Source organism: Drosophila arizonae, chromosome 3 (assembly GCF_054131065.1).
Source record: "Drosophila arizonae isolate 15081-1271.41 chromosome 3, UAZ_ARI_1.0, whole genome shotgun sequence".
NCBI classification, from domain to species: Eukaryota; Metazoa; Arthropoda; class Insecta; order Diptera; family Drosophilidae; genus Drosophila; species Drosophila arizonae.
Genome location: NC_142923.1, coordinates 28,649,340 through 28,673,885, shown reverse-complemented (window position 1 = coordinate 28,673,885; position 24,546 = coordinate 28,649,340). Strand labels below are relative to the sequence as shown.

Genomic DNA, 24,546 nt, shown 5'->3' with positions numbered 1-24,546 from the left:
CTTTCTCTATCTCTATATCTTCCTCTCCCTGAACAGCGTCGATCACAAGACCTCGAAGGATCTGCGACAATATCTGGGCCACATTGCCGAGCAGGCGGCCATAGCGAATGGTGCCTCGGAGCTGCCATCTGTGATCATATTGGACAACTTGCACCACGCCTCCGCCCTGGGCGATGTCTTCTCCTGTCTGCTCAGCGCCGGGCCGGCCACCAAGCTGCCCTGCATCATCGGCACCATGTCGCAGGCCACCTGCAACACGACCAATCTGCAGCTCCATCACAATTTCCGCTGGGTAGGTCGAACATATTTCTCTTTCCGACTGGAACGTTCTCACTTGTCCTGTCTTCCACTCATGCAATCTCTTTCGCTTGGCAGGTGCTCACAGCCAATCATATGGAACCCGTCAAGGGCTTCCTGGGTCGCTTCCTGCGTCGTCGCCAGTTCCAGCTGGAGCTGCAGACGCAGCAGGCACAGCCAGAGCTGGCGGCGGTGCTCGCCTGGCTGCCATCCGTTTGGCAGCACATCAACCGCTTCCTGGAGGTGCACAGCTCCAGTGACGTGACCATTGGACCACGGCTGTTCCTCTCCTGCCCGCTGGACTTGAAGGACTCGCAGGTGTGGTTCACCGACATCTGGAACTACCATCTGTCGCCCTACCTAATCGAGGCGGTGCGCGAGGGCGTGCAGCTCTACGGTCGAAGGGGCGGCGCCTGGAACGATCCGTCGGCCTTCATACGCAACTCCTATCCCTGGCCCTACGGACCGGACTCGGTGCCCCCGCTGCGCCAGATCAACGCCGAGGATGTGGGCCTAGAGGGCGTGGCTCTCAGCAACGGCGAGCAACAGGATCCATTGGTAAGCAACTCGCACCGCTTCTCTTCTTCCAAATAGATTCCTAATTGCGCCTTTCTTTCAGCTAAACATGCTGATGCGCCTGCAGGAGGCGGCCAACTACTCGGAGACACAGGAGCAGGAGTCCGACTGCGCCAGCCTGGACTCGAACGTGACGCCCGACAGCTCAGCGGGCGCTGAGTAGATCGACTCCACTCACAGATCTTAACTTCTAACATGCCAAATTAAAAGTTTCACATTTTTTGCTTGCGCTGTGACTAAAAGTCCCTATCACAACCATCACCCACACCCACACACACACACACACGCACACACACATCACAAAGGAATATTCTTGTACTACTTTCGCAATCAAGTTCTAAAGCAGTTCCAAGAGTTTTCCATTTGCACCAAGCCAATAAACTATTTAAGTACACTCAGAGAAATGGGGACGAGCTAAGTCTTATTTCTTCAGCCATAAAACGAAACATTTGCTGCCAAGACTCGCATCACTCACCGGATTTCTCAGAGTGTATCATCATGATATCTAACTCTTTCTCTCCTCTCTCTAATACCTCTCTATCTCCCCCTCTCTCCCTCTCTCCACCACAAAATGTAGAATTGCACTTTTTAGCGCACTTGTTAAAAATGCAAGTTTCCCAAAATCAAAAAGAAAACTATGATCACCCATCTAACTAGACATTCAGAAATAAATAACATTTGTAAAACTCAGCGCAAGCGAAAAATGAAATAAACCAAAAGAAAACAAAAAGGAAATCCCAACATAAAATGTTAAAGAACCGCTAAGGAAAACTAACACACTTTTGTACATAGAAAACCAAAAAACAGCCCCAACTATATTTAAGTGACAATTTCTACAATGGTATCAGCATTTTATACCCTAACATATATAATATCGGAAAACGAAAGGAAAACCCTATTGTAAATGTAGCCCTAAGTTTTTGCTACTACCAATATTTACAAGATGTACATTTAATGGAAAAAGCTTTCACTTTAGTTTAATTATTTGCGTAATTATCATTAAATATTGTTACAAACATATTGCATATTTATAAAACAAAAGAAAAAAAAAAAAAAAGAGAAGAAGAAACAGGAGGAGATTAACTATTTAAACAATATTAATATGCCATATACAGCGCTTGGCCGCATCAGCATCATAAATGCGCTCATAAATGAAAACAAATACGTAATGACCCCCAAGAGTTCCCTAAACAAATAGCAAATTTAACAAGCACAACTCCTAATGAAACAACAATAATAAAAGAATTCAGCAACAACACTAACAGAGCTAAAATACATTTACGAATATAAAATACAATATTAAGATTATATGTCCTGTCTGTCTAATTTAAATGTGTATATTCATGAGATGTGAACTCAAATCAAAATCAAATAAACTTAAATCTATATATTAATAAACGATATTCATTTAATTGTTTTAGTACGATACAACATTCGATGAAAGTCGTTTCCCACCAAACTTTTTATGTTTATAGCACCATCTACTGTTGGATAGCCGAAGTCTATAGGCATTTCGAGAGTAACTATAGTGCGCCATCTGTTGGTTATCTACAAAATTATACAAACAAATGTGCTAACACGTGAGTACGATAGTTTAAGCCGATATATCGATTACAGTTTGTGAGCAACTTGTGAGCTAATGAACTAAACGTTTTTGGTAATGACTAGTTCATACGAACCGATAACAGACTCTACTGAGAACAATCCGTGGCCGAAAACAGAATTGGTAATTTGTGATATAGTTTTTAAATTGAAAGGTTGCTATTGTGCATTTGCTTTTATCCTCTTGAATTCGTTGATAAAATGTAATTAAGTGTTGACTGTCCCATACAACTACTGATTAAATTTAAAAGCCGCTCTCCATTGGAAACTCAGTGAAAAAAGTTTTCGATTACACAACAGCTACCACAAGGCGAACGCTAGCAAAAAAAAGACTAAATTTTGCGTCGTAGGCTGCAAATATATATAGCTTTTTCTTAAATTACTCCAGGCGCAGCAGAAGCTACAAATGTTTGCTTGACTATACAATTTGTTATGCACGTAGTCCGTGCTGCTGTTACATAACCTGCGATGCGTCACCCCCGCACCCCCTTTGGAAACACACACTTAGCAAATGCAATCCTAAAATGGCTCCTTCTGTCGTTGCAGCTCTGAACTATGGCTCTTAGACTAATCAACAGTGCTCTGCGCCGCCAGCTGGCCGCCCAGTTGCCACACAACGCCCAGGTGGGCAGTGTTGCTTCAGTTCACACTCTGGACAAGATCGGCAAACGCGAGGTTGTCGGCTTTGGCTGGAACGGCACAGCTTGCTATGCGGATCGCGTCGATTACCCGATGCCCGCTGTGCGCTTCCGCGAGGCCAACAATGAAATCACCGCGCTGCGCACCAAGGAGCAGGGCGACTGGAAGAAGCTGAGCCCACAAGAGATCAAGGCTTTGTACCGTGCCAGCTTCTGCCAGACCATCGCTGAGGTCCAGGCCGGCACAGGTGAGTGGAAAATGCACCTGGGCATTGGCCTGATCTTCACCGCCGCCGCCATCTGGATCGCCGTGCTGATGAATCTGTTCGGTAAGCGTTGCATTTGCTGCTAAAGATTGTATGAGAAACCAATTCCCTGCTTGCAGTGTACGATGAACTGCCCGTCACCTTCGACGAGGAGCACCAGAAGGCGCAATTGAAGCGCATGATCGACTTGGAGGTAAACCCCGTCACCGGCCTGACCTCCAAGTGGGACTACGAGAACAACAAGTGGAAGAACTAAATGCTGTCCACGGCAATTCCAACTTGAAAGTAATTAAGCATAAAGTCAGGGGCGCTATGTATATTTAAGCGGCCAGAAACAAAAAGAATAGTTGAAATTAAATAATGGCCGCTGCCAAACCTAAAAAAAAGACAATGCAAACTTCATTTTCCGTACGCGGCAATAGCTACAAGAAAACTCACCTGAAACGCTCGAAATCTATAAACGAATATGGAGGAAATATAGCAAATGCTTTATTTTCATCATAAATCCAAGGGGTCTTCTTCACTCATGCCGTGGTAGTGTACTCTGCTGCAGGTCGATGCATGTTGTGGGCTCGCACATGCCACGGCCGATCGCCACTCACATACATTTTCCAGGATGCATCACATTGGAAATGGAATTGGCCAGCAACCAGCAGCATTAATATCTTTAGTAACAGCATTGCGGAGTTGGTAATGCCTGGTTGCTCAGTTTCCCAGTGCGCAGTATGAGCTGGTCTTTAGCTAAGCCCCTTGCGGGCTTAGTTTGCATAGCACTAAGCGCAACTAAAACGTTTATTACCGGACTAATTAATTCTATGCAGTAATGTTCCGTTCGTACTATCAAGAATGCAACATTTAGTTACGCGGATAATTTCGAGCCTGCGTGAAGTTGACTGCGCTCCCTTAGAGCTTTCGCTGCGTTCACAATCCAAAAGCTTTTACTCAACAGTTCACCACAGTGGCAAAATTTCATATACTCTAGATGGCGCTGCAGTGGCAGTGCACGAAGATATTCAATTTGATCAAAAACAACAGAGTTTCAACCAAAAATGTTTATGTGTGAGAAAAAGGGCACAAGAGTGAAGAGACACGAATTACTGGCAATGTATTTAATCTGTGAAAATTGTGAGTTAGTTCAAGTAGGCGCAACGCTTCCGGCCATCTATTGACGTGTAGCTAAGGTTATAGCTGCTCATGAAAATGCAATAAGTTGTTCATTTGTTTATGCAAGTCGTGGGATATGTTTCATTGAATATAGAGAATAGGAATTTGAAGTGGGTGAGAAGTGCTGGCAATGCGTCCAGCCTTGCGCTTTTGGCACTTGTTACGACAACGATTTGATCTTCATCCATTGCAAATCTTTCTTGATATTATGGAAGCCGTCGTGGGCGCGTACCACATAATGCTTTGCCTCGACTCTGACCAGTGCCAGGCAAGCAGACATCATAAAGAGGAGCACCAGCGGACTCATAATGATATATATTAGAAATACGTATGCATGTATTTGTATCAGCTTTCACTCCGAGCACCCACACACAAGAACTGTACCGGATAGCCAGAGTTTGGCTTACCTTGAGCCGCCCCACTAATTGCATTTGTCTTGGCCTGGAGCGCCTAATCAACAACTGCACGCTGCTGGTGACTTATACAGGGTGTCTTTATTGAAGTTGAATTGTAAGTATTTATGTATTTTGCGCCGTTGCCTTCTTACTCTCGAAAACATCGTTCCAGTGAGCCCAAAGAGGCTCGCGCTTTATATTGTGGAAGCCATCGTGGGCGTGTACATGCCGGATGCCCTGATTCTTATTCTTACCCGGTAATGAAATTTGGTGGCCGCCATTCTCCAGGTGCGCCTCCTCGGGGGCTTGGTATGTGATCAAATCAATTAAATCCGTGGAAGTCTGGTTAGGGTCGCTTGTGACCCCTAGGTGGGGTGGAATTTTTGTGACGGCTGGTGATCCCTTGGATGTTCCCTTCATCGTTGTCTGTGGTATTTTTGCAACGGTTGATGATCCCCCGGTTACGTTCCCCATGTTCGTCTCAGTTGTCTCTGGATGTTTTGAAGCAGTTGGTGCTGCCTCGGTTGAATTAGCTATGTCCTTCACAGTTGTCTCTGTATTGCTTGAAGCAGTTGGTGCTGCCTCGGTTGAATTATCTAAGTTCTTCATTGTTGTTGTCACTTCGTTGGTATCATTCGCCTCCATTCTTTGCGGGAGTGCAATCAGCAGCAAGAGCAGCGACAGCTGTAAAGATCGAATCTTATTGAAGGCAACCTCTTCTGATTTAGCCGTGCACTGGGTCTCGCAATCTTACCAGCTTGGTTTTGACCATGTCTATTATTCGCCTAGACGGGTCGTCTGTGAAGAAATCGTACGCCAGAGAGCTTTGCACTCTTTATAGTGGTAAATTGATAATTGATTCGAACAGTTTCCTGGTTTTATGGCCATAGCTAATATTGAGCATGACTGTGCCCAAGCTTTCCCCATTCGATACACTACAGAACGTAGCTAGGGCGATTCCCAGTTCTCAGTTTCCGATTCTCGTTGCTCTAAGAAAAGAAATCAGTACTTCTACATTCAAACTTTACAGCTTTGTTCATCGACTACATTGCGCAGCAAGGTTTTTAGTTGAGCAAATTTATGATAAAATAAATATTTTTTGGCAATACAATAATCTCAAGTTAACTAATGTAATCCGTATTTCAAAATAAAATAAAAGGTATTAAATAATATAATAACATTTTATAAGCTTTTAGAATCTGCAATTATCTCTCTCGATTGCATTTGTTTTTAATTCATTATTTGATTAGCGTAATGTGAACCTTTAATTAACAATTCAGATTACTTGTAGTGCAGTGCCAATAAGATTAATCATTTAGTTATCTACCTACCTCTGCTGAATCCACCTCTGGACTATATAAACACAACACAAGCGCAGCTCTAACCAGCAGTCTGCACTAAGTACTCGGTAAGAGATCATCTAAGATGCATTTGAAGCTTCTCCTGATCGTTCAGGTGAGTGTATATATTTAGGTGCTAAGCAAGTTCGGTGATAAAGCTTCGTTTTGAGCAGCTATTGGCGATCGCCTGCACCCAGGCCCGGGCTTACGACGACAATCAGACACTGGACGATGTGCAGCAGCCAGAGACGACAACGATTGCACCAGAGCCTGCAGCTGAAGAGAATGCAAAAGCACTTGCGGCCGAGGGGCTGCAGAAGGTGAATGATGGTGAGGCCCTGATCAACATGGGAACGGCCTTGCCGGAAACGACAAATCCTACAACGACCATAACAACAGCAGCTACCATTGAGGCTGAAAAGCAAGAAAACTCTTCTCCTCCTCCTCCGTTTCCACAAAGGGAACAATACTTCCCTCTTCGTCCTCCTTATAACCCCCTTGCTTATCCACAGACACATCCGTACGGGTATGGATTTACTTATATCCAACCAAATCTCAGCCCTGAACTGAAGCCCGCCTCAGGGAAGCCCACCGAGACACCTTCCGTCGCAGCTAATTACCCGGACTATCCCGGCTACCCGTATCCAAACTTCCCTATGCTACGCCCGCCCTTCTCTCCATATGGCTCACCCTATCCACAACCTGGGCGATTACCTTCTATCCCAGGCTTCGCATCTGGCATCAGCGCCGACAAACCTAAGTCAGACGCTCCAGACGATTCTGAGATGGGCAAGGAGGAGAAGACAAAGGTTGATCCAGAGGCACCCAAGCCCTTCGCCGAACCTCCCAGCTTTGGCTATCCCCCGGTCTATGTGGTACGACGACCGCTTCTACCCAGCTATCCATTTCCGAGAAACATCGGAGGTTACGGTTCGCCCTATGGCTACGGGCGCTAGTTAAAGCTGTTGATTAATCGAATTTATTGAATCGTGCTCAGCAAATTAAAATACAGCAATTAATTATAGTTACCTTAGCAAGGCTAACTATTATACTCTTGCACTTGAATATTCACATGAATCATATTAGATTGAACATAATATATATCATAAATAGATAAGTCTGACTCTAAGCGGAAGAGTTCTGATTTATTGAAATTTTGATGTGTATTAACCTTTTCTATTGTTCTTTAGATCAGGAATGTGTTATGTATATAGAAATTGTATTATTGTAAGCGTCACAATATAATGAGAAAGATGCAACTAAAAGACAAATATGAAGTGTGTGCGTGCATGCTATATAGTATTTAATGCATATTCATTGCAAATCGTGGCTTTTCACGCCTGTAACGCAGATAACCCTGATCGCAGATCAGCGATACTCTCAGCATCTCTCACCTCGTTCTAATGTAGTCAAACGTGTTAGTTCTATAGAATCAGCAGCGCAATCGAATGGGTCAGTTGTCAGTCGGCTAGAGAGTGAGAAGTATCGAAAATGTTCAGTCACCTCTGTAATATTGTGGTTTGCCTATTCATCGGATTAGTGGTAAGACTTCGACTATAAACAGATATTTATACCTATGTATTGTCATGTCTAATAAACTGATTTAATGTATGGAAATTCTGCAGCTCTGTCAAAGTGCTTCAGTTGATTGGGTAAGTGTATTCCTAGCTCCGTGGGTGCCTGCCCTCCCTCTTTCAGGTTGTTTCTCTAATATGTATACTTAGGTGCGCACTAAAAGGGATACACGTGATATACCATCGGACAAGTTTAAGCCTCTTCAGCCTTCCTCAACCAATGCTAAAGAAAGTCTCCCCCCCGTAAACAACGACAGTAACAATCGTTCCACATTCCAAGAGGTCAGTATTAAAAGAACACGGCTGTACAAATTAAGCTCACTAAAGATACTAGAAATATATATAAATTGATATTGTTTCATCTTTGCAGCACTCAACGGCCGAAGCCCATCCCAGGCTCGGATCCTCGGAAGCAAATAGTGAGGATAGCCCATGGCCATCCGCACCGACATTCTCCAAACAAAGTCGTTTTAATCGTCCCGCACCCCTGCCCTCTCTTCCGGCCAGATTTAATACGGTACGAACTCGATAGCAAAAGTTAAGAGCAGCATAGAATCGAGTTTCAGCTCTGATTCAATTCTAAACAAGTAAGAACGTTGCAGTCGGGCGTTACCGACTGCGGAATACTCATTCACACCCCATCAGCAATTTAGTAGCTAAGTTTAGCTCTAATACTGAAGAAAAGGCAGTTTTTCCTGATTTGCCTACTGAGCATAGACACTTAATTTTTGGTCAGTTCTTAGAACGAGCTAACGGTACCCTAACTGCTAAATTTGAATGCTTATGCTCAAAAAAGGCGGAAATTGCAGGGTATTTTTCGATATGTCATGCCCCTAAAGAGGTGTAAAAATTATTTTTGGCTCGATAGAGGAAGTTACTAGTAACTTAACTATCCAAATTTGAAGCTTCTAGCTATTATACTTTAGGATATATAAACTTTTGCCGTTTACCACGTCACCTGTAGGCGAACATATATTCGTCGAAGCTTCTTGGTCTTGGGTGGTCAGCCCGAGTGTGTATACAAAATTTGAGGCGTCTATCATTATTAAGTATAGCATATTTTAAAAATTCACTATATCTTTTGGTCCGATTTGCCACGCCCCTAATAGGGGTAGACATATAATTTTGTCATTAGATTAGCTTATGCTCAAAATTTCAGCGTTCTAGTTGTAAAACTCTTGGAGATAAACTTTTATCCGATTTGGCACGCCACGTGATCTTGGGTGGTCGACGTGGATCCATATTCCAAATTTCAGCGTTCTAGCTCTTCAACTAATAAGATTTCTGACATATCGGAAAATTCATTTTCCGATTTGCCACGCCCCTAGTGGGCGGATCGTGAAAATTTTAACACTATAAACCGGGTAAACACGAGTATGTGTCCCAAATTTCAAGACTTTAGCTTCAATAGCGTCGAAATAAACTGCGTTCATACGGACAGACGGACGGACAGCAAGACGGACATTGCATAAAGCCAATATACTTATTCATTTTCGTGAATGAGTATAAATAATTCACTTTCGTGAATAAGTATAAATAATTCACCTTCGTGAATGAGTATAAAATATGAGCTTAACCTATTAGTTCCTATACGTTTATACAGCCCAATTTTGACCCCGCATTGGACACGATTACTGGACCATTTGACAATGGTCGCAGAATCAGTGGTTCTTCGCGTTTAGGTCAATCAGTGCTTGGGGAAACTGGGTTCTCTAGCCCTATGCCTTTGAGCATACAGACGGTATGTTAGTTTACTAAACTGTTATTAATCGATTAATCAGACTACGTTATATTCTGATAGGGTCCACGCATATCTACGAGTAATGGGTTTTTTACTCCCATTAACAATTTCGAAGAGTCTGGTTTTGCTGGTGGCTTCCCCAATAATTTCTATCGTTCGGAATCTTATAGCTACAACTCAGATGGCAACGGTCCGCCACGCATTCAGCAAAGCGTATTCGACAGTCGCTTAGGAAATGGCATGATAACTCGGAAGTTTTAACTCAGATTTCCAATCATCTAACCAAAAATACTCAATAATAAACTGATAAGCTATATATTTGCTAAATATATTTCCGCATTTACTGACTGCGCAAATCCAAAATCTATTAAGATTAGGTACGAAGCAATGCATCACCTGCATTTGGCAATAATATTAAATGCATATATTTATACTTAGAATTCGATCCAACTTTCCAAGTTTGCCAAGTTACTATTTAGGTAGAGATTCGTTCTATAGCACGCAGAATTTGCCATCTATTTTCATAACATTCAGCTTTGGTCATTGTCAAATTGGGTTTTGACACACGATTGCTTTGCTTAAAATACATTATTCAGCTCTTGTCATTCAACTAGCTACTGTGCCATAATACTGAGATTTTTCCATTTAATTGTATAGTGAATAAGGAACAAAGTTGTATAAAGTCTCATTGAATTTAGCTTTTGGTAAACTTTTTATTGTTCAATTCCGATAACATTCAGCTTTCTTCATTCAACTAGTTGCAGTTTCATAGCAATCATCTGATGCAATATCGTTTCATAGCATTCCAGTATTGTCATTCAGTTTCTTAGCTTCCAAAGCTTAAAAAATATAAAATCTCTATAATAATTTTACAGATACACGCAGTAAGTCTGAAATTTCTGGTCCTTCTGGTATACATCCATTATAACAAAATTTCCAATATTCAAGACTAGAGAACAATATTAGAGGAAACTAAAGGACAATATTTAACGTACAGACAAAATTATCTTCAAAAGAAGAACTTTACTTATACTGAGGATTATATGTTCTTTGAAATATTTTACATACATATATTTTTAAAAATTAATTAAGTACATTAGTTATTTAAAAATATAATGTAATCATAAATGTCATACTTATTAAATTAAAACTTAAACTAAAATATTTTTATTCAACATTCTATGAAGAACGTTAGCATTCTAAGTTTTCAATAATGTCTTCTAACATCAAATACTTAATTTCAATATCGCTTTCGTCTTTAAAAGCCGTAAACCATTTTGGCAGCTCCGAGTCCTTCATGTTCTGCCTTCTTAGATAAGCCTCAATGTGATCTTCAGTTCGTTCCATGAAGGTGTAGAGTTGCTTTTCCAGGCTCTGCTCGAATGTGTCGAAGCCAAATTGACGCATTAGTTTGTCCACAAGACTCTCGGATCCGTCTAGCTCCAAATGATCATATTCCTCCTGTTCATAATATAAATCTAATAGATCCATTAGCCATACCAGTAAGTCATTTAGCTCCTCAAAGTCAACTTTGTGACTGGCCCGTTCAATGAATGTGGCAATTTCATCAAATATAATCCGATCCATCTCGTTGGGGTCCAGTCGCTCGGCAGCATCGATAATACGCTGAAGTAGCTCCACGGACTCGCTCAATGCCCGCTGGCCGAATGTCGTAGCCTCTCGCACTAGACTTGATTCCAGTTTTTCGCAGGATGTAATTGGATTCGTGTACTGCGTGAAAAATTATTCAAGATTAGACTTAAAAGTGATTCTTGAAGAGATAAGATAGTAATAGAGGAGAAGCACTTATAAAAAGAAAATTACAAAATAGAAAAATTATTTATCATTTTTATATTACTCAATTAAATATTTTATGTTTTAGACATGCAGGAAGTAATTCAACTTATTAAATCATTTTTCCACGGTCAACTTTCTTTTTAATTCGCTATTGGATTGTTATTTTAATCGCTTAGTTCATAGGAATTCGGAAATAGAAAAAGTTTTAGTTAAGCTGGATAGATATAATGGACATTCGCAATTAACCATTTCAGACTATCTCCTGTTCGATTAGCTTGGCTTACCGCTGAGTGCAGGACTGCGAAGAGGAGTACGATACGCCACATGTTGATGCCACTGGTTGTGCGTTATTCGGAAGACTGTATTGTTCTAATGGAGCTAACTTAGCCTCTTATAGGCACGCACACAATGTGGGGATCGTGGGATCGGTGAAATATTCGCTACTCTATAATCAGTTAATGCGATTCGCTTGACGTGATAACAACGTTCCGCTAATAAAATGATGAGTGCGCGATTATTCATCAGAGCTCCGCTGCTTCTGATGCTGCTGCTGATGCTAATGGGCGTAGGTTGTGTGTGTGCCACGCCTCTTTGCCTGGTTGATAACTTGTCGGGTTTATTTAATAGCTGACTGTGGCGCTGCCTGGCAGGGCGAGCTTCCAGGAGTTGCGTAAGCTGCTCAGACAGCAGCAACAGGACGAGCAACAGCTCAAGGAGCAGCAGTTCAACGAGGACCTCAACTCATGGCTCCATGCCCTGGAGCAGCTGGGTCAAGACTTGGCCGCATTTGTGAATCAGTGCCGTCCACCGGGCAGTCGCTGCGGACAGCGGCAAGTGCAGCGCGGCTTGCGCTCGCTGAGACGCAGCCACAGTGACCTGCGCGCCCAGTTGGAGACCCTTGAGATCAGCTACGTGGGCAAGATCAGCGAGGAGGAGCTGCTGATGCCCGCATTGCGTGCTGTGAGACAGGTGCTGCACCAATACGAGGACTTCATGAGGCTGATCAACACAGAGGCCTACAAATTGGTGAGCCAGTAGAGTATCCGACTCCTGCTGTTAAAATTGAATACATAACTGTATAGTAATTACACTTTCTCGAGGCAGATTCACGCGATCGAAAAGCTCCCAGCTGAGAGATATACTTAAATATAATTACTGTGCTCAGATAGGAAACTTGTACAGTCACATAAAGAAAGTCGACTTCGACAACACGAAGATTATATAAATAGCTTTGCGTATGCATGAATGTATAGGTATATAAAAGTATAAATATATAAATATGTATGTACAGAAATGTAGAGGCAAATCAGATCAATATAAAAAAAAAAAATATTTTAATTTAATATTCGTTTCAAATTGTTTTCAAATATTGAATTTATTGTTGTTTCTTATGTCTATCAGGTGTAAATATATAAATCCATATATATCAAATATATACAAGTAGAAATGTATACAAATTTGACAGTATGTTATTCATCTATGTTGCTTGTATTGTTGTGCTCATAAAAATGCACAAATGTATCTAAATTTATCTTTGGCTGTGTAACGATTGCATTCAAATTATCTCAATTATATGGTAATTAAGTTTCTTAAAGATTTTCTAGGAGTTAGGAGTGCATGTATAGCATTTCCAAATGCTTGGGCAACAGCCTCTATAATGATCCTTCCCTGGGCCATGTAGTCCATTAGCTGTAGCTCCGGCACCGTCTCTCGCAGCTTGCTGGGGAATTCCATGTAGGCCCCGATGATGCTATCCGCGGTTTCGGTCTGCCAACGGGACACATATTGCAATATCTCCTCGTTCGTCGTTTGCGTGGCTTCGGAGTACTTTGCCAACTCATGTCGGGCTTTGGAGAAGAAGGCGCGAATGGAGACTTTCTCCTCGGGCAGCAGCTGCTGTAGCACTTCGTCTGATTGGTGCCCCTTGAGCCAGTCGTCGTGAATTAGGGAGAATATGAGGTATGCCGTGCTATAGTAACTCTCATTGTGCGCTTTGTCTAACATTTCGAAATATTGTTTATCAATTGAGCTGTAGTTCTTCGTGCTCTGCATCTTCTGCCGGAAGCTATTTATGCTCGACTCCAGCACTTCATTGTAGAGCCTCTCAATCTTCCTCATGGTCAAATCGGCTGCAGTGCTGTCCTTACTCAAATCAGCTGCGCTCTGACAATGAAATCGAATACAATATAAATAAATATGTATATAGGTAGCGCCTGGAACGCGACTCGACTTACCCCACTGATAAGCAGCCCGAGGCAGATTAGCGCTGTCAGCCAGCGAGATATTGAAGTGCTGCCGTTCATGTTTGCCTTCAGACTGAAACTGAGCTGCAAAGCTGAGTAAAATGAACTGAATGAAAATGAAATGAACTGAAATCAAGCAGCTGGTCTGCCGTCACTGAGGGTATTTCAATTTTCTTACACAGTTTATAATGGTGAATCCATTACATCTGTTTCTTATAGGTCTGAATGAAAGATAAGAATTATGAATGATGCATTGTAGCCAAAGAAAAACTCAGATTATGATTATAACATAGATATACATGTATTTGCCAAAGCACAAGTCTGTAGTATTTGAAATACGCTTTTTACAAAAGTGATGGTGAGGGGGTGGATATAGGGGTGGGGGGTAAATTTGAACAAAACCCGAAATTGTATAAATTGCATAAGCATACATAAAAAATTTGGAGACTAACAATAAAGGTGTAGGAGATATAATTTTATAACTTCTGGATTTTTATCGATACAAAAAGATCGGGATGAGTTATCGATTTTCAATGATAAACTCGACATCCGCGCTGTAAATACGGACAAAAAAAAATTGAAGTCTCTAGCTCTTATATCTTCTGAAATCGACGCGTTCATACATACGGACAGACGGACAGGGCCAAATCGACTCAGCTCGTCACCCTGATCAAGAATATATATACTTTGTGGGGTCTGCCACGCCTCCTTCTGCCTGTTATATGCATTTCAACAAAACCATTATACCCTGATTTCCCATTGAAAATGGGTTCAGGGTATAAAAATAAATGAAATAAATATCAAATGCAAACTGATTTCTGTATTATACGAAAACTGCGACTTTGTTAGTGAAATTTTAGCTTTTATTAGGCATTTTAGCAAAGGCAGAAATAAAAAGAAAATATACATTAGTTTAATTAGTTTAAAATTGTAAAATGAGCAAATTTTCAAAAGTAACTGCGGTCTTATTATTATAAACAGTTAATTAGTTAATCAAGCTAACTAGAAAAAGAACTTTGTGAATTATTTCCCATACATACACATACATATATGTTGATTATATACAATACTCTTAATATTTTTAATATACCATATAAGTTAATGCATGAGCCGCACTGCGAATGCTCTGCTCATCTCGAATATGTTGTAAATATATATCTATATATTTAACATTATTTATATATATTAATATGCTAACAACTCGTCAGTTAGCACGAAGATGGAGAATATTTTGTACTAACATTTATATATATTTTTATTTATTTTACTCAGTTTCATATGTCGCGGAGATAATTAAAAATGTTTTCGAAACTCGAAGAACAATAAGCAAAAAATAATTTATGGGAATTGTTTTGAATTCTACTCCCATCTTAAAGTCCTATGAAAATGCAGAATTAATATCGTAGTTCATGTAATTCAATATGCTTGAACATTCAAATATTGTACTTAACTTATGTAGATCATATATGTATATGGTATATATTCATACTTAATCTAATATTTACTCAACGATTCACATTAATTGTAAACACTTTGCTTATACATATATTCAGAATATAACGCTTTACATCCGAGTACATTGAATACATTCAGAATGCGTTTGTACTCATCGAACTGACGAATCAAATTGACAAGTAAATTGATTGCATTTGCTTAAGCCGATTTGACTTTGACATTACGTATCTCAAGTGTTGCATATTGTACATAATGGTTCGAAGTTGATTGCATAATGTCTATTGAGAGTTGAGAAGGTTTTGCTTTAGGTACAACAATTGTTTAGGTACATTTTATTGAAACTGGGTTCATATACCATATATAGATTTATATCTGGCTATATAGAAATTCTTATGTATTGACGCCGTTTGAGCATTGTACTTTGAGTTGTATTTAGTAGAGATTTGAGGATCTTTAATACATAGCTATAATCTAGTTTCATATAACGCGTAACATACACACACATATATATGTACATATATGTGCGTTTTTATTAACACTAAAATATATAGGTATATATGTATATATATATTACTTTTTATTAGTAAAGCTTAATCGCTGCAAGGTACACATGACATTTCAACTTTATAAAGCGCATGGCTTCAAAGTTTTTGTATAACATTTTTTCAAAATAATTTGGAATAATTGAACGCAAAAACGAACTCTCTTAGTTTAGTTGTCTAGCGAATTTAACATTTGTATAATCTAATTAATGTATTTCGTATGATTTTAATTTGTAAAAATAGTTTGCTGCAAATCGAAGTAAGAAAATATACATCCATATAATTATTTTACTTAGTACAGCTTTCTTGCACCTAAATTCTGTTATCTAGAAGACAGTCCATTGAGTAGAGCTTACGGCTAAAGGGATCTCGAGTGTGAAACACGGATTGTATAGCTTAAGTAAATTAGTATGAAAATAGATTGTGGGATATGGTAGACAAAAGACCAGCAGGTACAGCTTACACCTAGGAGGATCTTTGAGTAGGCGTTATAAACCAATGCTATGCAAAGGAAAGATATAGGAAAAGTTGGTATTTTCGAAACTCTTAAAAGCGGGTCTCTATGAGCATACCCTTGCACAGAATGCACAAAAAATAAAAAATATAATTTATTTACATACATAAATATACTGTGGGACTGTGGTTCGTGGATAGGGAAAAGTCACCAAGTGTTGAGTAGATCTTCATTGCACTCGGCATAGATTCATATCTAATATTACCTGTCGAACAGCTAATACTTAACATTAAACAAATTTTAGCGACCATTTTAAATTTAATCATTATATGCCTGCAAGGGTATTTATTCTATCTGCAGCAGACCGATGCTGACATATTTTCACTAATATATTTATATCGTTACACTATTTCTCATTTAATTTTATGCATCTTAGTAAACTAGATTATCATTTAAATTGCAAAAGCCGAAAACACATATCTAGCATGGAAAATCAACTGGCCATAGGAATTCCCAGTTTTGGGGAAGATATTATTTGTTGGCCATGGCATATAGATTGATGTACAGGTGAAGTCCAAGGGTTTGTAAATTTCCTAACCTAATCTAATATTTCACCCAGATACCCTACATTTCTCTTCAGCATGCTCGAAAATAAAGAGCATCTACATACTCCCTTTGAACTCTTTTCGGCCTTTGTCTCGTATTGTCGTCGAAATCGCAAATGTCTCACAGATCCTGTTCGATTCGTAGTCTATTCCATTCGAGTGGAAATTTTTCATACGCTTCTTGTGAAAGTTATAGTCTGATATACTTATGGAAAAAAAAAACAATAAAATAAAGTATTGTAGTCCAAAGAATCCGACTAAGAGATACTCTGAGCTCCAGATCAAGCTTCTGGATATTCAATTGGACCTGTTTGGCTTTTAAAGCGTGTACAGAAAAAAAAGAAAAAGAATTTGAGTTTATGCATGCTTCGTTATGTATTTATTCATGTGAAATTATATTATAAAGGACATTTGAACATAAAAGTAAACGTAAAACTAATTTAAATTAAATGCCGTATCTCAGTGTCACACAAAAAGACAGCGCAGGAAACAAATGTTACAAAAGAAAACTTCACTCAGAGAACATAATGTGATTAAATCAGATCAGAAAAAAATGTTTAATTGTAATAATAAAATTGGTATGCTTCATTGTGGTGTATAAATTAGAAATTTTTTAATTAATTAATTTAACAAATTTAATTAATTAAATTATTTAAAAAAATTTCTAGCTATTTTCTCTGAGTGTACCAATAAGGTAGCTAGATAGAAAGAGAGAGAGAGAGAAAAATGCAAGAGAACAATTTTACTTTTTATCACAATTGCGTAAGAAAAATTTCTTTAATTGCTAGAAACCGCCACGCCCAGTACCTCCCCCACTGCCTGAGTGCGACGCCCCCAGCACCGATTGCGGCACCAGGATGCGAGGCAACGTCAACGAGCGCTTGGGACAGCTGTGCCGCTGCGGCGTCGTCTGATCCGGCGTATGGCCCGCAGACAAGCTGGGCTGGGCAGTTAGGGCCGCTGCCGCCTCTACCTCCGCTGCTGGCACCGGCCTTTCGACGAGTTGCTCCGTGTGTCACGCATACGACTGCGCTGTTTGGGGCATCATGCCGGCTGTGTAGCCGGCATCGAGGCCCGGCCGCTGCTCCACCAGGTTCTTGAGCCGGCCGCGCAGCTCCTCTAGACTCTTGGACTTGGCCTTGTTGATGCGCTTGTACTTCACGTCCTTGGGCTTGGTCACGGATCGATGGTTCGACATGACACGATTGTAGGTCGTCACCTGCGACTTGCCATTCGCCTGCTCCGTAGCTGGGCTGGTGCTTGGAATTGGGGTCGGGCTCGGGCTCGGGCTCGGGCTTTGGGGTTGCAGCTGCGGTACCTTCATGCTCAGTGTCGTGCAGGGTGTGGCATCGTGGCTGGGCGAGCGTTTCAGTGCGCCCAGCTGGCGACGCGGCACGGCCATGGCCGTTGTCGTGGAAGTATCTTTGGCTTTGCTGTCCGTTGCATCCGACGGTCCATCGATCTGTCCCTCGGTGGAACTAGAGCTGAGCGCCTTGTCCGATCGATTCTTAAACTTGTCGCGCTTCTCGGCCACGTCTGTGGTCGGCTCCGGATCCTCCTCCACGGAGTACACCGTCTCCAGTATGTCCGGACGTCGCAGATAGCAATTATTGCGCCTGGCCGCTCCATACTTATTCAGATTCGTCTCGATGGCATCCGATATGGAGCGCACGATGGTGATGCCGTCACTAGCAAGCACGCCGCCCAATCCGCCGCCTCCGCTGCTCTTGCGACGCGTGCCTAGAGTCATGTTGCTGTCCGAGTCAATGTCCTCTAGCACCACGGCCGAGTCGGAGTCGTTCAGAGAGTCCAGCTCATTGGCATAGCTCGCCTCGATGCTCTCCAGGCCGTGGTCCACCAGGCGCGTGGATAGCGTATCTATGATCTTCTGCTGGCGCTGTATGGTCAGCTCCCGATGGCTCAACAGACTCGCGATCTGCTTCTGCTTCCGCTTAAGCCGCGCCTCCAGCAGCAGCAGCTGAGACGTCAGCGAATTCATCTGATCCGATTTTTCCTTTTGATAGCGATAATGCTGCTGCACCTGTTCCAAGGAAAGAAAGTCATGTTAGTGATATGAAGCCAATTTCTTAGAGTTTCTATTTCTGCCATCTTCCACCATCCCCATGTGTACAATAAATTCTTGGTTACTTTTAAAAAGATATGCGGAAAAGTGTGGAGAATGTATATATTATTATTAAATATTTATTTAATCTAAAACATGAATAAATAATAATTCAATAACTCAACCATCCTTGTGAAAAATAAAGCCTAAAAAATTATATTTTTTCTCATATCAAAATACGATTGAAAATTTTGGAACAAAATTTTATAAACACATTAGCGTGAATGACTGAAGTCTGTTATTGAATATAAAATTTTCAATGATTTAAAGATTGTTTATTGATAGATTTAAGCTATTGTAATTGAATTTTGAATTAACATTCTTAAAACCGTTGAATTTTCTATGTTTTACATAAATATTTAATATATTTATATTTATATTAAAAAAATATTTTTAAAAAGTTTTGTAAATTTATAAATATCTAAATAATTTTTTCTATACTCTAAATATTATGTATAAATTTTGTTAAAAAATTAACTTCAACTTAAACTTAACTCTTTTCTAGATATCTCTTTTCTAGATATTTGTTCCAACGGGTGGAATTTAAGGCATACAAACTTGAAAACTTGAATATAACTTATATCAATATACTTTAATGCAGGACTCGATATAACGATTCGAACTGGATTCGAGCCCGCTTTATCCTGATTGATATGGGCTTACCTGTATGGCATAAGCCTTGCGCCACTTCATTATGTGCTCCGTCTGGAAGCGAACTTTCGAGCGCAGCTCTTCAATAATAGCTCGTGCTGTGTGCAAGTCCTTTGGATCCTGGTTCATCATATTGAGGCGCAAGTTGCTCGTGTGACTGGAAACGGGCAACGGAGGAGGCCATTGAAACTCTAGGGGCGGCTGATGCACATCCGTAGGCAGCGAGCCGCGCGGCTGTGCCGACTTGTTGGACTTGGGCGTGGAGGGCACTGTGGCACCACCCCCTCCGGTGACTGCGCTCACTCCCGCAATGCCCACGGCCGTAGCAGTCATGGTGGATGCTGGCTGCGTGGGCTGTTTCTGTATGCTGCAGGCCATGCTGCCGATAGTCTTTGCGAATTGCGTGGCTCGGCCGGCATACATTGGGCCCGGGACAGAAAATCAAGGAACTGTTGTGGGTGTAAGGCTGTGGACTATGGGCTGTGGGCTGTGGGCTGTGGGCAGCGAACCGCTAGACGGCCAGCATGCGCCCCAACGACTGCAGCTTGATTGTTATCCGACGAGTTGTCCTGCTGTAATGAAAAAAAAAAAATAAAATATATATATATATATTTATTGATTGGCGAACATTTGCGTGGATATTCAATTATGGCAGAGACTGTGCTTCAGCTCTGTGCAGCGTATATTGATTGAGTGTTGAACAAGTGTTAAAATAGTTGTTGGAGTGATGGCGTCGCCGATAAGTAAAAGACCGGCTTGTAGTTTCCTCGTCTTTATTTGTAGATTAGAGCTGTGTCGCTCGTATAGTATTGTGAATATATAGTTGTATCGAAATGTCAGTACCAGGAGAGGCAAGTGACAAGTGTGTGAGAGGAAGTACTCAGCAGTACACAACAGAATGCTGTTAATAACATAACATTGTGTGGTGCGGGAGGAGCAATTCTTGTTAATGAGATTTGGCATTAACATACTCCCCCCCCTTGCAAGGATTGCAAATTAGGACGTCGCGTTTGAAGCTGGAGACCCTTTGGTGTGCGGATCAAAGCCGTCAGCGGAGCTGTGACCGCCTTTTTGAGAGCCGAGGCGGAGTGACGTGCTGATCCCTGGAGATGCAGGAGCGTGTGGTGATCCTGGCCACACGTTTTGCAACGTCCCTTGTTGCGGCAGGATTGCCCGGAGTGCTCGTGAGCCAAGCAGTTCGTGCAGTACTTATGCATAAGTACCGCACTCAGCCGTTTCTCCTCTGAAAGGCCCAGAAAACGCTGGCAATTCCGGAGTCCGTGGGTTCCTGGGCACACGCGGCACTGGAAGGAATTGGTACCGCGTGGCTTGCTGCTTTTGGATGACGGCGTCTTTATCTGGAAGATCGGATGAGTTGGAGGTTGAATTGCTTGCTCGTTAGAACACAACATGGAGGTCAGTTTGACAGCACAAGGAGGACGAGGATCGGGTTGGAATAATGGGCCTGAACAAAGAATATTATTCAGGCTGTCATTCAGTGCTGGACGGAGAGCATTGAAACCGACCCTCACTTTCGGAGTGGTGCTGTCGGGAGCTCGGAATGGAAGAGCTTCGTCAGATGATACGGTTGGCAGAGACTCAAGTTTCGCCTCTTCCGAAACAGAAACTTGAGTTGTGAAGGAGGAGACCGTTCCTGGTATCATCTGTGAAAGTGGGCCTGTCAGTACCCAACCGAAAATAGTCTCCAGACCTATAAGAGGCCCACAAATATTAGGGTGATAGCCTCCCTGAATGATAGTCGGAAGGATATCCGCGCCTATCAGGACATCAATTTCCGCACTCTTGTAAAACTCGGGGTCAGCTAGCTGAACTTTCGGAAGTTTGTTTAACAAGAGTTGCGGAACTGGGGACGAAGGGATGTTACCAGCCAGGTTTGGCACGACGAGAGCAGAAGCTTTGATTCGCAGTCTCGGCTTCAACGGAGAACCAATATCAAAGTTGCATAGCTTGTGTGCCTCAGCTGTCACTGCTTGATTCAGGCCGGATACCTGAGTATGCACGGATTTGAAGGGCAACTTGATATTATGGAACAGTCGCTCAGAAATGAAAGTCGCTTCGGACCCTGAGTCGACTAAAGCACGGGCGGGATAGGTTGCGCCGAAGTGGCATATATTAATCACCGCCGTGCCGAGGAGGACACCTCGCGTGTTGGCAGCCAGATACGTTTGGACGTTGGACATACCTGGAGTACGAGTCGGAGCTATAGCTGTTGCGGAGGCAGCAGCGGTCCGAAGAGTATTGTCCCTATGGAGTAGGGTGTTATGTCGACCATTGCACGTGAAACAGTTGTGAGTACTGGTACACTCTCGTAACTGGTGACCTTTAGCGAAACAGTTTAGGCAAAGCTTCCTTGATTTTATGTAACTCTCTCGTTCATGAATGGATAGTTGGAGAAACTGAGGGCAGAATCGGATTGGATGATTCTCTCTTGAACACAGATCGCACCTTGTACCGATTGTGTCCACTTGCGTTCTGAACGAGTTCAGTCGTTTCGGAAAGGCAGGGTTCGCAGATCTCGGAGTTGAGTTTGGAACTTTTGGAACAGAACGGTCACCTTCCATAGCCTCAAGAGCACGAGCGCGCTCGCTAAGGAAGTGACTAACGTCCTGCCAGGCTGGGATTTCGGTTTTTCGTGTCAATGAATGCTCCCAGAGAGATCGAGTGTGATCTGGCAAGTTGGATGTGCACACGAACACAAGGATACAGTCCCAATTCTCCGTAGAGATTTGAGCATGCTCGATTGCAGTGACGCATCTATGAATGGTGCCATGCAACTCTCTGAGAGCGGAGCCTGATTCCTTGGTGATCTTGGAAAGGTTGAGAAGAGTTCTAAGCTGGCTGTTGACTAACAGCCGCTTATTCTCGAACCGATCACACAAAGAGACCCAAGCCGATGCAAAGCCGTCGTTTGTGAGAGGATACTCTGCGACTAGTGCGTTTGCATCGCCTGCTGTTTTCGAATTAAGGTGGAATAGCTTTTCCACCGGAGTTAAACACGGATTTTTGATGTAGATCGCAGTAAAAAGATCTCGGAATGTTGGCCAGCGCAAGTAGTCGCCGTGGAACACTTCCATATCAACGGGTGGAAGGCGACAGCCTTCAGACGAGGCGAAAGGAGCGGACATAGGAGCGGGCGGTGTACTCGATGCGGAAAGTGCATCGATCTGTACACTCAGGTGGGTCGTACACCGCTCGTAGACAGCGTAGCAGTTGTCGAACTTGGCCTCCATGGCTTCAACTTCGCCACTGCTCGCCCCTTGGCTCAATGCTCTGGCACAGATCTTATATTGCTGCTCAACATCATCCCACAATGCCTTGACCCGATCTCGGCGGATCTCGAATGCTCGGAGCTGAGCCGCCTGGGTGGCGTTAGAGTCTCCGGGACCGTCAATGCGCGACTCAAACTTGATGAGCCTATCCGCAGCCGAGATGAAGTCAGACAACGACATTTTAGACGGACTTGCGGGCTTTGGACTGGATCGGGTGACGACCGGACTACGCTTGAAAGTGCTACTTGTCTGCGGTTTCCCGGACGGAATGGGTGATGCAGAGGCACTGCGCTTGATCAGACGCGAAACTGGTACACTAAGTTGCGCTCGACCCGAACGATCAGACATGGATGCTAACTAGAAGTTAGCTGCTGGAAATTTCTGATATGGAGACAGAAATTCACTCAAAGAGCAAAGTAATTCAGTTGACAAGAGCAAGAAAGTTGTCAACTGAACGTAGAGCAAATTGGAAAAGAATTATTGCCTTGTTAAGCAAGTAAAGCGAAAACAAAGAAGAAGAGGCAAAAAAGTTTTATTTATTTAATTAGGATAAATTAAATAACCAAATTCTTAATTTGAAATTCGACTTTGTAATTAATTATTTTAATTAGGATAAATTTAATAATTAAATTTGCTTTACAATGTCTCTTTGAAATACGATAAATACTGATCGTGACACAACTATCGTTACGAAATTGTGGCGGCCGCTGATAGCTATTGAAAATGTTATCGATACTAGTGACGATCTCAGCTGCTTGGACACAACACAAAACAACCAATTTAACAATTTAAGATTATTGTTTAGTAAATGTGTAGTGTATATGTATGTGGAAGTTGCTATTGTGAATTTATATGTTAATTGTGTTGCTGGGCTGTTTGTACGCGAGTGAAATATGAAGAAGTTTCAAGATGCTCATATGTGCATACATGAATGTATGTATGTATGAGCGTATGTTCGTACAAACAGAAGAAAGCGGACACACAATTAGCAAATAGATAAATAAAACTAGTAGAAATTAATTATTAAATTGCAAAATAAAACTATTAAAAACAACAAAGGATACTGTGTTTTATTTAATAGTTGAGCGAGGAGCATGTATATATGTATGTATACATATATATGTCTCTCTGCAGCCGGCGACTAGTTACATATGTATATGAGTACATATGTATGTATGTGCGGATGGATGAAAAGGCAGAATATGTAAATAAATTTATTAAACGATCAACAAAGGATATTGTTCTTCTCGTGTTAATAAATATTAATCGGATTTAAACACAGCTTAATACATATCTATATATATAAGAATATATACATATAGGCATGTAGTCGAAATATTGCTAGATTAGTACATATATATGTATATACAAGGGAAGGCGGATGAGAGGTGCCAGTGTATTTATGCATATATATATGTATGTACTACTCTAGACAAGAATGGGGTACTTATCTCGACGGCCGATGGAATGCTGGTGTGAAGGTGGATGAAGATCCGGCTCGAAGGACCAAATGTTGGAGTGATGGCGTCGCCGATAAGTAAAAGACCGGCTTGTAGTTTCCTCGTCTTTATTTGTAGATTAGAGCTGTGTCGCTCGTATAGTATTGTGAATATATAGTTGTATCGAAATGTCAGTACCAGGAGAGGCAAGTGACAAGTGTGTGAGAGGAAGTACTCAGCAGTACACAACAGAATGCTGTTAATAACATAACATTGTGTGGTGCGGGAGGAGCAATTCTTGTTAATGAGATTTGGCATTAACAATAGTAATTGATTGATGAAGAGCTAAGCATTT

At 41.7% G+C, this 24,546-nt stretch overlaps 9 protein-coding genes across 27 annotated transcripts in view; 5 read left to right on the top strand and 4 right to left on the bottom strand.

The window, feature by feature from the left end:
- The window catches only part of sick (sickie), a 328,412-nt gene extending 326,136 nt beyond the window's left edge, over positions 1 to 2,276 (top strand). For all 12 annotated transcript variants that reach the window (XM_018002841.2, XM_018002837.2, XM_089463438.1 and 9 more), the window contains 3 exons: positions 37 to 292; positions 376 to 855; positions 917 to 2,276. In XM_018002841.2, the coding sequence (XP_017858330.1) occupies positions 37 to 292; positions 376 to 855; positions 917 to 1,036 (856 nt within the window). In that variant the 3' untranslated portion in view covers positions 1,037 to 2,276. The remainder of the gene's footprint in view (positions 1 to 36; positions 293 to 375; positions 856 to 916) is intronic.
- A 183-nt stretch (positions 2,277 to 2,459) lies between these two features.
- Positions 2,460 to 3,770, top strand: COX4 (Cytochrome c oxidase subunit 4). Of its 3 annotated transcripts, none has more exons than XM_018002858.2 (3): positions 2,460 to 2,599; positions 3,022 to 3,442; positions 3,499 to 3,770. In XM_018002858.2, exons 2-3 carry the CDS (start codon positions 3,031 to 3,033, stop codon positions 3,633 to 3,635), a joined length of 549 nt encoding a protein of 182 aa, XP_017858347.1. In that variant the 5' UTR covers positions 2,460 to 2,599; positions 3,022 to 3,030; the 3' UTR covers positions 3,636 to 3,770. The 3 variants fall into 3 exon arrangements, with proteins under 3 accessions (XP_017858347.1, XP_089319572.1, XP_089319573.1); XM_089463446.1 differs by having other exon boundaries at positions 2,536 to 2,678; XM_089463447.1 differs by having other exon boundaries at positions 2,546 to 2,630.
- LOC108610646 (uncharacterized) lies at positions 3,681 to 5,845 on the bottom strand. Its single transcript, XM_018002855.2, has 3 exons — positions 5,693 to 5,845; positions 3,818 to 5,622; positions 3,681 to 3,755 (listed from the first exon to the last, which is right to left on the bottom strand). The coding sequence occupies exons 1-2, from the start codon at positions 5,708 to 5,710 to the stop codon at positions 5,062 to 5,064; spliced, it is 579 nt and encodes a 192-aa protein (XP_017858344.1). The 5' UTR covers positions 5,711 to 5,845; the 3' UTR covers positions 3,681 to 3,755; positions 3,818 to 5,061.
- A 352-nt stretch (positions 5,846 to 6,197) lies between these two features.
- LOC108610639 (uncharacterized) lies at positions 6,198 to 7,343 on the top strand. Its single transcript, XM_018002848.2, has 2 exons — positions 6,198 to 6,393; positions 6,452 to 7,343. The coding sequence occupies exons 1-2, from the start codon at positions 6,364 to 6,366 to the stop codon at positions 7,232 to 7,234; spliced, it is 813 nt and encodes a 270-aa protein (XP_017858337.1). The 5' UTR covers positions 6,198 to 6,363; the 3' UTR covers positions 7,235 to 7,343.
- A 258-nt stretch (positions 7,344 to 7,601) lies between these two features.
- LOC149270004 (uncharacterized) lies at positions 7,602 to 9,920 on the top strand. The gene is made up of 6 exons (XM_089463443.1): positions 7,602 to 7,820; positions 7,904 to 7,930; positions 8,003 to 8,134; positions 8,223 to 8,369; positions 9,456 to 9,593; positions 9,654 to 9,920. The coding sequence occupies exons 1-6, from the start codon at positions 7,770 to 7,772 to the stop codon at positions 9,852 to 9,854; spliced, it is 696 nt and encodes a 231-aa protein (XP_089319569.1). The 5' UTR covers positions 7,602 to 7,769; the 3' UTR covers positions 9,855 to 9,920.
- Positions 9,921 to 10,717: 797 nt separating this feature from the next.
- Positions 10,718 to 11,814, bottom strand: OS9 (Olfactory-specific 9). The gene is made up of 2 exons (XM_018002854.2): positions 11,675 to 11,814; positions 10,718 to 11,324 (listed from the first exon to the last, which is right to left on the bottom strand). Exons 1-2 carry the CDS (start codon positions 11,714 to 11,716, stop codon positions 10,785 to 10,787), a joined length of 582 nt encoding a protein of 193 aa, XP_017858343.1. The 5' UTR covers positions 11,717 to 11,814; the 3' UTR covers positions 10,718 to 10,784.
- Positions 11,815 to 11,818: 4 nt separating this feature from the next.
- LOC108610642 (uncharacterized) lies at positions 11,819 to 23,810 on the top strand. 6 transcript variants are annotated; one of them, XR_016268886.1, is made up of 4 exons: positions 11,819 to 11,955; positions 12,018 to 12,424; positions 12,495 to 13,793; positions 13,853 to 23,810. XR_016268886.1 is itself a non-coding variant. In XM_018002852.2 (3 exons), the coding sequence occupies exons 1-3, from the start codon at positions 11,890 to 11,892 to the stop codon at positions 12,534 to 12,536; spliced, it is 507 nt and encodes a 168-aa protein (XP_017858341.1). In that variant the 5' UTR covers positions 11,819 to 11,889; the 3' UTR covers positions 12,537 to 23,810. The 6 variants fall into 6 exon arrangements, 3 of the variants coding, with proteins under 3 accessions (XP_017858341.1, XP_017858340.1, XP_089319570.1); XR_016268887.1 differs by having other exon boundaries at positions 12,495 to 16,651; positions 16,725 to 23,810; XR_016268885.1 differs by having other exon boundaries at positions 12,495 to 16,651; positions 16,704 to 23,810.
- Hf (Helical Factor) lies at positions 12,747 to 13,744 on the bottom strand. Its single transcript, XM_018002849.2, has 2 exons — positions 13,625 to 13,744; positions 12,747 to 13,553 (listed from the first exon to the last, which is right to left on the bottom strand). Exons 1-2 carry the CDS (start codon positions 13,691 to 13,693, stop codon positions 12,960 to 12,962), a joined length of 663 nt encoding a protein of 220 aa, XP_017858338.1. The 5' UTR covers positions 13,694 to 13,744; the 3' UTR covers positions 12,747 to 12,959.
- LOC108609679 (uncharacterized) lies at positions 17,430 to 19,885 on the bottom strand. Its single transcript, XM_089463442.1, has 2 exons — positions 19,475 to 19,885; positions 17,430 to 18,730 (listed from the first exon to the last, which is right to left on the bottom strand). Exons 1-2 carry the CDS (start codon positions 19,883 to 19,885, stop codon positions 17,705 to 17,707), a joined length of 1,437 nt encoding a protein of 478 aa, XP_089319568.1. The 3' UTR covers positions 17,430 to 17,704.
- Positions 23,811 to 24,546: the final 736 nt, after the last annotated feature.